The following is a 13029-nucleotide window of genomic DNA, read 5'->3' as shown; positions in this document are numbered from 1 at the left end:
AACGGTACGTTCAGTTCACCATTCACCAAATATCACTGATCTCAAGCAACTATCAAAGATTTGTTCTCAGGACAGATATTAAATGAACAGATTGTTGACTTTATGAAAAATCGATTTCACACAATCACAAGACACAATATGATGATCACAAGATAAGCTGAGCCATTTCAAGAGCAAACAAACCGAAAAAAAACCTAAAAACATAGAGAAACAGGTGAACACAATCAACTCAATAATACCAATTTAACTTGGTAACTAAAACAGATGATGTAAAAGACACAAAGAAGATTTACGATTTAAATTATACAATTTAAACCATCTTATTTCCCCCGGTCATCTACTCACACACGCGCACAAAGACACACACACACACACACATATAGGATAATTTGATCTTGAAGGTGGTGGTGGTTATGTGGCCGTGAGCCTAGAGTTTGCTTGAGGTAATAACAGCAGTGTGCTCATCTTTGATAGACCTTCCCTTCTCCATTGTGGTTCCATCACTGCCATTGAAACACAACACAAATTAGCACATGCAAGAATGACAATCAGAATGGTACTGTGTTGTACAACTGGTCATGATCAGTGTTTGTGTTTGTGTGTGTGTGTGTGTGTGTGTGTGTGTGTGTGTGTGTGTTTGTCTGTGTCTGTGTCACTGTGTGTGCGTGTGTGTGTGTGTAGGGCGATTAATCGAATTTAAACCAACATCGTGATGTAATAGAACGATATGCAATATGATATGCAAATCGCAAAGGCTGCGATTAAAAAAACAAAATTTTTGGGGGGGTTGGGGGGGGATTTGTTAATGTTACTGACTGGAGATCAGAATGATTCATATTTATTTTTATTATACAATTCAAAAGTTAAATAAAGATGTTAAAATATCAACGGTCATACTATAGAATGATTTATTGTTTGTTTAGTGAATAATACAGAACATAAGGAACTTTAAAAAGAAAAATCGGATACTAAATCGCAATCGCAATATTGGTCGAAATAAAAGCAATTCGATTATTTTCCCAAATTGTTCAGCCCCATGTGTGTGTGTTTTCTTGTGTATGTCACAACTTGGACAAGAGTGAAAGCCCAGAAGACCAACAACAAGCTGGGCACTCAAAACCACATTTCAAAATCAGATAAATTATTGATTATATATCATATTTCATATATCTCCAACCCTCGGCCTGTCATTGATCATAGATCAGATGGAACCTCCGGCCCTCTGCCTGTTATTGATCATAGATCAGTTGTTACCTCCGGCCCTCGGCCTGTGCGGTGGAGTCTGCCAGCTCTCTCCCGCGCGTCTCTGGGAGCAGGAAGATGAGGGCTCCACTCACCAGGGTGATGCTGCTGAACACTGATATGGGTATGGAGTAGTGGTACACCGCCAGCAGGTTGAGTGAGGGAGCCAACAGCCCCGCCACTCTAGTCGCTAGGCCCCCTAGTCCAGCTGCAGTATGTCTGAAAACAACATCACTATCACTGTCCTTGTCATCTTCATATTCTTCATTATCATCATCATCCCCTTCATCAACATTATCAATCATAATCATTATCCTAATCACCTTTATCTTCTTCTTCATCAACACAAATCTTCATCATCACCATTATCAGCGGCACAATTATCTTCAGAAAAATCAACCACCTTCATCATCATCATCACCACCCCATAGGGGAGGAGCGAGAAACTAAATAAAACTCAGAGGTTCACTCAAAGGACCTCAAGGTGTGTTGTTGTCTTACCTCGAGGACGTGGGAAACAGCTCCTGAATGTAAACGCTGCATATGCTCGAACCCAAGATCATAAGGATTCGCCCCATGATGGCCAACATGGTCACAGCGATGGCATTTCCTGTGATGTCACATAGAGGAACCGCATATGAAGCCAAATATACCCTCTTTAGCTTCAAAGAAACATCTGATTTACTACTAAAGAAGACAGACGACAGACGAGAAGACTTATCCACAGCGTCTTACAGTGAATACAGATAGTGTGAGCGATTTAGTGGCATCCAGTGGTGGGGTTGCAGATTACAACCAACTGAGTGTTGTGTATGTGTTACCCACACCTCTACACTGTCCCGTCCACCTATTTAATGAATGTGTGTTACCTGCAGGAACAGCTAGGATGCTGAGGCACACTAGACCCCCCAACAGGAGGGTTGACATCAGGGAAAACTTCCTGCCTGCAAGCTCCAACAGCCAGAAGCACAGCAGATGAGCCGGTAACTCTGTGAGTCCGAACAGCATCTGGGTCAGGAAGATGTCCAGCCCAAACTTCCCCACGTTAAACGAGAGGCAGTTAAAGGTGAGGTTCAATGCAAACCTAAAAGATGTGTTAGTAAAAAGATTAAGAAAAGTATTTGTCATCATATTACACAACGCAGGTCATGTTGCCAGGTTTGAAATGTTTCATTGTCTTCTATTTATTTCATTTATTTCACGAGGACGAAAATTTCACATTTTAAATATTTGTGACCGGGCCAAAAGGAATACAACAAAACACAAACAGATAATTAAACTAACACCAGCATGGGCTGATGATTTTTCAATAGTGTTGTCTGCCTAAGGAGCTCCAGACCCCTGAGTAATGCTGTTTCAATAAAGTTTTCTGTGGCAGGAGCCTCGTAACTTATGAATGCTAGGTTGCTTTCAGTTTTTGATCAATATTTCCATTGAGTCCATTTAGAGAGGGTAGCCTACAACTCACCATGATAATGTTAAGATCAGGAAGCTTTTTCGAAGGACAGGTGATCTGATAAGGACACTTATGCCCCCTTTCTCCACAGTCTTATTCTCTGAAATCTGTTATGGATTAGATGAGATTATATCAGAAATTAATTTTCAGTAGCAAAAGTAGAATTCCCTGTCTGGAATATTAACAGTATACGAGTATCTGTATTATATAGAAAGAAAGTTGTTTGTTACGGCCATGGCCAAAATAAGATCACTGTTAAGAACAAGTACCCTCTTCCTTTGATAAATTCAGCTTTTGAACCCCTCCAAGGAGATACCATATTCTCCAAGCTGGACCTCAGGAATGCCCACCATCTTGTTAGAATTAGGGAGAGAGACGTATGGAAAATGGCTTTCCACACACCACTTGTTCATTTTGAGTACCTGGTTATGCCCTTTGGATTTACCAATGCCCCAGCTGTTTTGCTGCTCTTGTGAATTATGTTCTCCGCGACTTCCTCAACCGTTCAGTTTTTGTATAAATCGATGACATTCCCTTTTTTTCCACAACATGGAGGAACACGTTGGTTCATCAGGGACTAGCAGAGAACTCCATCGCCTTTTTCTCCCATTGCTTATCCTGTGCTGAGCAGAACTATGACTTTGGGAATTGGGAGCTTCTTACGGGTATTCCTCCATCGCAGTGATCACCATAGTGGACAGATTTTTGAAAACGGTTAATTTTTTGGCTCTCCCCAAACTCCCCACAGCTTTTGAAATGTCAGTCCTCTTGGTAGTGCATGTGTTGGTCTCAATGGGATACCCTCTGACATCATTTCGGACCTTGGACCACAATTCATCTACCAAGTTTGGAAGGCTTTCTGTCAAGCCCTAGGATCTCAAGCCCTAGGTTCTCAAATGATCTTCCCCATAAGACTGTTTCCAAGAAACCCACCCCCTGTTACGCCGCTCTTTTAGTGTGTTCATACACAACACTCGATGTGGGAACTTTGCAAGATACCTTTTCGAATAGGGATTCTGGAATGTTGCGTTTGTTGATGGCCGCTGCTTTGAGAATCAACTCTTTTGCCTCATCTGTCCTCCCCCTGTCCAGCAACCACCGGGCCGACTCCGGTATGAACCTTTCCAAAAGTAAGGGGAAATTAGTGTGAACCAAAACATCAATTAGCAACCCCCTGGCTGTGATATTTTATTTGCTACATTTAACCCTATATCCTCACAGCAATTATGCTGTTATGACTTAACCTATTATGAATTAAAGTGAATATCGGCAAATAAGAAACAAATATAAAAACCTACGATTCCATGCTCCAGTGGCGTCACTAGGCTGTTTTATTCGGGGCTAAAGCCCCGGATCAAATTGAAATAGCCCCGAATCTATTTTTGTTTGAAAAAATAATAAAAATAAAATAAATAAAAAAAATTCAACAAGACAATTCAACCTTCCGTCCGGTGGAACACATTTCGTTCAAATGTGTTCCACCAAAAAGTAGTCTATATCACTTCTCCAGCTTTCTGCTTTCAGAATTTGAGGTTCAGAACAGTAGCCTGCGGCTAAGCGGGCGTAAACTGTTCTGTAAGCCCACCTGCAGGCTTACAGAAAGAGTCACCTGTCAGAACACCTGTCTTTTTGGTGACTCTCTGATTGTATTGATCAGGGCCCAGTTTCCTGAAACCTTCTTAAAGCTATGTCATTCAGCTAAGTTATACCTTAACATCTCGCGTGTCCCAAAACGTTCTTTGCTACGAATCTCTTTCGTACGTCGTTCGTTGGTAAGGTTGGTCTGAAGTGCTCGTAGAACCTTCTTAGCTCTACCGTAGTGATGTTTCAGCTCCTGATGCTATAGTCGCTGCCACTACAGTAACCTTTAGAAATCCCTGTTGCGCATGGAACTGCCACATTAGCAGTGTTGTGTTTCACTGGTGTACTTGGTGTACTGACGAGGTCAGCGCAACTCGCTTCCAATAATTTCTAAAACTTGCAACTTCAAAAAATGATTGTATTCATTTTACAATTAAAAAATAAACAAAACTGTCTTCTAAATTAAGGAAATGATACTGGGAAACGAATAAACCATTATAAGCAACGAGTGAACTGAATAAGCGGTCGAAAGACTTTTTTCAACCACCGCCTCCCAGCAAACATTTTCTCGACCTGCGTCGAAGCGAACAAGTCCAGTCGACGTCGAGTCACGACGTGACTTCATTTCGACATGAAAACATAATCATTAGAGGAATGGTGATTTCAAGGAAGACTTATTTTAGAGTGGTGTAACCGAATAAACACTCCCAGCAAACATTTATGCATTCAACAAGTCTAAAATACGCCGGGTCACAACGTGACTTTATTTCAACCATTTGCCGACATGAAAACATATATGCCGCTACGGAAATGGTGATTTCGAGGAAAGCTTGTTTGACAGTTGTGTAACTGAATAAACACTGTTTATATCGCTACTTAACTTAACAACGATGTAACTTTGTAACATTAGTGTGAACGGTAATGTTTACACATTAATCGTATTAATGAAAAGTGTTATTATTCCAAACGCAATATGCTATCATGTATATGGCCAATATAGGTGCTAAAATGTTTTATTCCAGCATTTACTCCATCCATTTAGGAACTATTTTTACTATTTCTTACGCACCAACACGTAATCCCTCCAACGCATGCGCAGGTGATATCAGTTCGCCGTCAAGTTCGGCACTCAGCAGCATGCGGGAGTTGCAGGTGAGTTTCGAAAAGACACTGCAATTTAAAATGCAACTGTATTTGTAGAGACATTACCCTTTTATTATTTGCATGCTTAACTGTTGAATTTGAGGCCACATGGTGTATTCTCATGGATAGCAGGTTTTCGTATTTGTAACGTTACATACGAACTGGGAGCGGGAAGCTAGCAGGCTAACGTTAGCTTAGCCCTGAAACAGGACACTGCTACTTCCCAGCCTCGGAGTAGCAGCGTCCCGTTTCAGGGCTAACGTTAGCTGTGTGTTCTTGAATAAAACACGGGTGGCAAAGCCCTTTCCCCGTGCATTACTCCTGTGAACTGTTAGTCAATTTTAGGACCCATTCTTCTCATTATTCATAGCGAGAGGGGTGATGGCGTCCGATGTAGCTAAATGGACTTGATGTAGCCACCAGTTAGCCCTTGAGGCTGGGGCGCTGGATGGTGAGGCTGTCTTCGTCCACTGAGCCAAACACTTGTGTATTTTGGCCAGTCAAACTACTCACTCTCACCAAACCTTGTACTGGTGTTTTCTTTCCAGCTGCTGTGAAGAGATGGAATCCCAAGGCCACAGATACAGAAATCGAAGCAGCCATGAGTTTACCTGAAACATTCACCTGCAAGGACTGGGGGGATGGGGGATTTTGGTCCCAATAAGTTTTCATTTTGTTGTTTAAAGAAGATGTAGGCCTACTTGGGTATAAATAAAAAAATTTGTCTTTTGTTGAAGATTAATAGGACATGTATTAATGCTTGATTGATAGAGTATGCATAACTAAACAAAATATTATAGATGTAGCCAAATGTTGCTATCCTTTGATGTGACCAAATGCTCTATAGGCTACATTTGGTTCTATCTATACATGTCTCATGTCGGCAAAGGGTCGAAATAAAGTCACGTTGCGACTCGACGTCTATTGGACTTGTTGACGGCACGGTTTGAGATAATGTTGGCTGGAATTGGTCTAATGGTTGTAAATATGTTTACAACAGATTGAGAAATGTTTAATTATCTACATGCAGCACAAGAACTGCTTGTTATAGGTTTAGTGGGTAGCTATACTGAAAACCGTAAATTGGGGCATACAAGGTAAGAGACCGTTCGGTAAACACGCCTATAGAGGTTAACAACTTTGATAAGTCTAAACGTAGGAGTCTTCATAGTGCGCTAAGAGTGGATGTTATCGGAAAACCGGGCCCTACTCTTTGTCTTCATCGCATCTATTAACTTTTGAAACGGCATATTGAAAGGCAAGGTTCATGTTGTGGGCATTACAATGCATGTACATTGCCTCTTCTTCTATGTCCTTGACACGCGGTTGTAAACGCGACCTGCTCCCTGTCAATCATTTGGCGTGCTGCCAATCATTGGTATGTCAGGAATGTTGGTGGGCCTGAGGGAGGTGGCAGGGTGCTAACGCAGCGCAGAACAGCACAGCGTTCTATCTCGCAGCACAGCGTTCTATCATGTTTGCTTTATTTAAAGGGTCAGACAACGAAAACGTGCTGGTTCACTTCGTTTCAAAATTGAGGGGTTTTTGCAACCCCAACCTTATCTTTGGGTGTGCAAGAAACCTTGTGCCCCCCCAGAGATGACGCCAGTGTACACACCCCATGAAAGCACAGGAGACCTGTATCCTCTGTAGAAGCTTCTTCAGTGAGTCTGGTAACATCAGACTGAATCTCCCAGATGGCACTATACTGACCGCGGTTAGGTTTTTATTTTCTTAACATGTAGTGATGTGTTCTTTTATAGTCGTTGCCAAAGAGTATTACTGAAAGCCGTATCGATATTACTGGTTAATAATAAATATTTATTGGGTAGGCTACATATGCAGTTAATTGGTCTCAATATTTTTTCAGTCAGTGAACGATTACGTTTAGTGCTTATTATCCACCCCCGTTCTTGGATGAGTATTAAAAGGCATTCACAATATTTTGAGCGATCTGGTCGAAATAAAATGAATCTATCTCATCAAATCGGATCGTCCTATAAAGGAGAGATTCACGCCCATTGTAAGTATTATTCATGCTGTTGCATGTCCTTTCCACTAGATGGCAATGAAAGCTCAAGTAAGGAAACCATTGTTAGCTAATGAACTATAACACCTTCAAAGTTATTTTTTACCATGCCAATTTCATCGACACACCTTCATCCATCAAATGATATCTTCTTAAGTTTTAATGTAATGTATAGGTAACATGGTGTCAGGGTTGTCATAATTTTTAAAAGCTTAAAAAGATCCAAGGCTTTTGAAGTGAGATTCGGGGCTTCAGTCCCAAACCCTGTGACCCCTGTCTCCCACTGCTGTACGTGACCCATACACACCATATGTAGACAGCAACCAGGCCCATCGGTGCTGCCATGACCAACTGAGCCAGCCTCCAATCACGGATTAAGTACATGATCCCCGCCATACACGCCAGCCCGGCAGCCCCCGAGAACTGGCCCCCACACGAGCCCATGGAGCGCTTGGTTATCCCTATCCACTCGGTCACTGCAGGGAAGGAGAGCCATAGTCGTGGGTCAGTATTCGGCCAGCAGTAGCCCACATGGCATAAACCTTTGACGATCTGACATGTGAAGACAAAGGCCTTTTGTGTTTTGGTTTTGAGGTCCAAGAAAAAGTGGATGGAAAACAGCTTTTTCCTAAGGTGTCATTCAAACCCGCACTGTGTCCTTTTTTCAACTTCAGCTCAATCCTCCTGTTAAATCCTGTTAAAATATCTGAACTAGAAAGTTGGGGGCAAACAGTTTCAGCTTCAGATTATTCTGTAGGCCTGAGTCTTTGGATGGAATTGTCTGAAGAACAATTTTTTATATATTTACATCCAAGGTTATGGTGAATGACTTACACGTTTGACTGATGTATCTGCCTTTACATTATATTTGCACTGGATTCTGAACTGAGTGAAGACTACTAAGAGAAGAGGAAGAGACGTAATGCATACGTGTACTCACTCAACACGATGGCGTTCATCCGGAAGCCCCCATACCCCATGCCTGCCCCGAACTGGGATGCCAGATATAAGTAGTAGCTGGGACACAGGCCAGATGTGACTGTGAATATAAAAAGAAACACCGCTGGAATCTGAATGGTCCGTCTGCGGCCAAACCTGTCAAGAAAACATTTACAGAATCCCAATATTTACAGAACCGCAATAGATATCATATCGGTACTCAAAATTCATTGTAAAAATATCGTATCATGTGGTCCCCGCCAATTTCCATTCCTACAAAAAATGAAAAAATAACCACCCCAAATACTTGATGAAAACATATAAAACTCACGATTCTCCTAAAGGTCCAAACAGTAGCGAACCGATAAGAATGCCAGCCCCCAACACCGTTTGGGCCACCTCCACCATGTTCGCCTTGTCACAAACTAGATCAAACTGTAAGAACCACATAGAGCTGTGAAACAAGAACTGTTCTCAAAACCACAAACCCTATAACACACTACGACTTACATCGGTGACTATGGTGGCCTGGTACTGGGTCCGGTCGTACACCCATCCGTCCCGGCAGGTGGTGGTGTGGTTGAGACCATACTGGCGGATGGAGTCCAGGGTCCAATTCACCGGAGTGAACATCAGACACCGGCTGAGGGAGCCATCTGGCTCACGGGGAACGGTCAGGTTCAGCTGCTCCTCTTCTGTCAGGTTGGGACCGGCCCCCAGGATCCAGTCCGTGTTACAGTGGCGCTCTGGGTCTGATTCCACAAAGATGACGTTGGCGAAGATAAACGATAGTAAAAGGAAGGGGATCCATATGGCTATAAGTAGAATCGTCTGAAATAGTCCAAAATCTCCAGCAGCCCTCAGCATATCTCCAAAGTCTGCCATGGTGCCCTGGAATGAACCTCTGCTCTGAGACGTTACTCATAAGATTGTATTATATAATCTAGTCCTTCAATGTTTAACCATGGCCACGGGAATTTACACAATAAAGGGGTCTGGGATCGACCGTTGTGGCCAACAATGGAAGTGATGACTTAGTACATTTTTCATCTCCTGTAGTTATAAGTATTAAGCCTTTCATTGTAAGTACTATGCAGCGCAGTGGCGTTTCTGGCCATTCTGGCACCCTTCACGAGATCTCCAACTCCCTTCCCCTGTATGTTGGTGTTTTTTAGTGTCTCTCTGTGTTCACATTTCTTAGTCTGCGAACAGGCCAGTGCCTCCTACTGAAACCAGGTGTTATTTCCAACAATCCTCCATTAGCTTATGTCCTAACAACCAGGCCGTCTGGAACATAGCCAGGGCTATATCAAGGGAGACACTCAGTGTGCGAAATACAGGGGGGTCCAGGGGGGCTGGGCCCCCCCGATTAACCCATGAGAACCCATGTGTCGTTGCTAGTTTGCACCCGGCGCAAAGCTGATTTCCCCCCGCAGCAACCAGGCACCAGAAAAGCAGGGGCGTGTTCCGGCGCAAACGATACTTGGTGCTATTTTAGTGATCTAAAAAATGCGGCAATGCAATTGCGCCACTGACCGGAAAATACCTGGGCCCCGTTTCCCGATAACGATGGATCCATGCTCGTACGATCCATCGTACGATGGATCTCACGATGCATCGTTAATTTTAGGGGAGCGTTTCCCGAAACTCATCTTAACATGAACGCGCGTGCTCTGCTCTTACGACGTCGTAGGATTGTAGCTGTCTACTGACACGGTGCTGAAATGGGCTCGGTAGGAGGGGGAGACGCAGGAATGTTGTTGGATTCAACTATATTTTGTGGCAGCAAAAAATATCTCCCCATCAAGGCCAACAGCAGAGTAGCCTACGAAAAGAATAGACTAAGATGAATGCTACAAATATTAAAACACAATTTATTAGGTCTAGGCCGACATCTGTCCTAATCCAGAACGCACCGTGCGTACATTGTTCCACGGCATTTTCTCCCCTGAAATAATTCCATATTAAAAAAATAAAAAATAGCATGTGTCTGTGTGACAACTAGGCCTATAGCATTTATTTAAATGTGCTGATTTCTGAAACATGCTTTGCGCCGCAAAGAGGGCAGACTTTCTCTGATTCCTGCATTCCGTTTCATTCATTCATTCATTCATTCAGTGATTGACGCGCCGCGCACTCTCTAGAAACTTTGGTGTCAACATTAAAAATGCAACGTTCCAATCATTCATTATCATTCAAACGCAGAGACATTGACACGGCTATTGCTGTTGCTGGTCTAGATCGATTCCGGCCCATATTGTTGGGCAGGGGGTATGATGGTGCGGTGCGGGCAATATAAGCGGGAATGGCACGCATCGCAGCACAGTTTCCCGCAGCAGTCATACGTACAAAAAACCACGCTCTCAACTTGGCGATTGTGCACTCCACTAAGGTCAGGGAGTTCGTAACTGTCTAGACACGGTCCAATAAATAGTGAACTCAGTGGCGGAGCCAGACTTTTTTTCAAGGGGTGGCCAGAGGGTGGCCAAGGCTTTTATAGGGGGGTCCATATTGAATTGTTGGGGTGGGGGTGGGGTGGCCACCCCGGACACCCCTCTGGCTCCACCACTGAGTGAACTTCATCACAGCCTCACCGACGCGCCTACAGTGCTTTATGTCAAACAATCGCAACAAAAAACGCCTGCAGAAATGATCCGACAGCCGCTGGTTTCAGCATGATTCATGTACAGTATTGTCATTGATCAATATGAGGACATTTTAACCACGATGGTTGAATCAAAATCAGAGGGAGACAGCAAGTGCCGCTCGCAAGCGACCTCCCACACGAGCAACGGAATCATTTGATTTTATTGCTTGTGATCGGGTTTATTATATGCCTTGTGATAGGGCCTTGTGACGTGGCGTTTCATCTGTACATTTATTTTTGGAATTTTAAATTGCTGCAATAAATTATATTTGTGTTGACTTCTAACATGTCTCTGTCTTTGCTGTTTAAATCTAACAGTAGTTTACGAGTAATATATATGCGGGAACCACTGTTTTTGGGGTATTGCGAAATAGCGCCAGCTGGACATTCAGTGGTATTGGATGACGTGTTTTAATAAAACACATCCAATACACGGAATGTCCAGCTGGTGAGACCACTGAGGCTATAGTAACGATGCATCCTAGTGCTTAACGAGTACCCCTGTAGGCGTCGTTAGCTACGAGGGTTTTAATGACGTCGTTACGTAACGATGCTTTCGGGAAACGGTCCGAAAATTCTGCGATGATCTTACGACGGTGTTAACGACGTCGTTAGGCTAACGATGCTTTCGGGAAGGTCTATAGCAGATAGCGCAGTTGTTGTTGCTATTTTGACGTGCCATGGCAGGTCGGAACTACAACATAGCCTACGCTTACACACACGTAGGCTATACACAGCACAAACATGCAAACTATTAACCTGATTTAAATATTATGTCAAAAGATTATTTACGTGTGAAACTGCATAGAAATACCGTGTGGATTGTGGAAACATTTTTTTCCATAGGGCTGCATGAATGAACATGAATGAAGTATAGTAGGCTATGCCATGCGTTAAAATAATAATAATAACAATAATACATTCGAGCAAAGTATATTCCAGGCTTCCAAAACAAAATCTAGTTTTATGGTAAATGATTGGTTAAATGATTTGGGAAAGAACAGCTGATACAGCGGTAAGTTGTACTTTTAAATCAATGCATCTACAAACACCGGACAGCAAACACATATGTTCTTGACCCAGACATTGTGTACAAGCCCATTACTTTTAGGATTGATATTTTAAAAAAGACAATTTAGAAGTTTTTACATTTGTATACATATATATTTATAAAACATACTGTATATAAATTTGCATTTTATTCGTTTTTTATTTTATATTACGAATATAGGCTACTGTGTATATATGGGGGCATTGGTTGCCTATGCCTAGAAAGGCCCTTGACTATTCATAATGCCATGGCTTGGTATCCGAATAGGAAAATAATAGAGAAAGGGACATCAGTGTTATTATGTTCTTAGGATAATATAAGGATAACTTATAGTAATGGAGTGACACAAGAAAGCCGTGGCTATCCAATTAACTCTGATTTACTCGGGGGGATGCCGTAGAGCGCCCCCTAAGGCACAGGTAACAACAGTGCACTTATCCATTGCAGACATAACAAGCGTCTTATGAAACAAAGCAAACAATCTTAACAAGGCAATGATTGGCATTTATAAAAAAGAAAAACTGTGGAACTGTGGAAACATCAGCAGATATCAAATGTTCACATGCAGTATTATCTAGTAAAATCATGTATGAAAATAATAAGTTCTGAGAATAATAGAATAAGGAAGGACAGTGTAATGACTTTGGTGTTGGATTCTAGGCTGAGCGGTACTGCGATCTCTAATCTCCACAGCCTTCCTATAAGCAAGAGGCCCTAACCCTGACCCGTTTATTACAGGCTTCCTGAATTCACTGTGTGTTGCTTTGCATATTAGCATCTGAGAATAGTTAGTTCAAACATGATTGAGATGACATCCTTGTGTGTTGTATTTCCACTAGAGCTTTGTGGATCTTGAGTTTGTTTGTTCAGGCATGTTTGGATCAGTTATCATCTTCATGATGGCCATATTTCTGTAGATTTAGAAAGAAAATGGCAAAATT

General features: G+C 42.4%; 1 protein-coding gene across 1 annotated transcript; it reads right to left on the bottom strand.

Moving 5' to 3' along the window:
• Window positions 1–427: 427 nt before the first annotated feature.
• Window positions 428–9275, bottom strand: LOC311360454 (solute carrier family 22 member 13-like; the record flags this gene model as incomplete). The annotated part of the gene is made up of 10 exons (XM_084480532.1): window positions 428–503; window positions 1255–1461; window positions 1744–1852; window positions 2112–2326; window positions 2711–2805; window positions 3698–3818; window positions 7759–7927; window positions 8392–8546; window positions 8722–8825; window positions 8901–9275. The coding sequence occupies 10 exons, from the start codon at window positions 9273–9275 to the stop codon at window positions 428–430; spliced, it is 1626 nt and encodes a 541-aa protein (XP_084336658.1).
• Window positions 9276–13029: the final 3754 nt, after the last annotated feature.

Source organism: Micromesistius poutassou (genome assembly GCF_964030765.1).
Source record: "Micromesistius poutassou genome assembly, chromosome: 16".
Classification (NCBI taxonomy): Eukaryota; Metazoa; Chordata; class Actinopteri; order Gadiformes; family Gadidae; genus Micromesistius; species Micromesistius poutassou.
The sequence above is the reverse complement of the archived record's forward strand: the minus strand, read 5'-3'. Positions and strand labels throughout refer to the sequence as shown.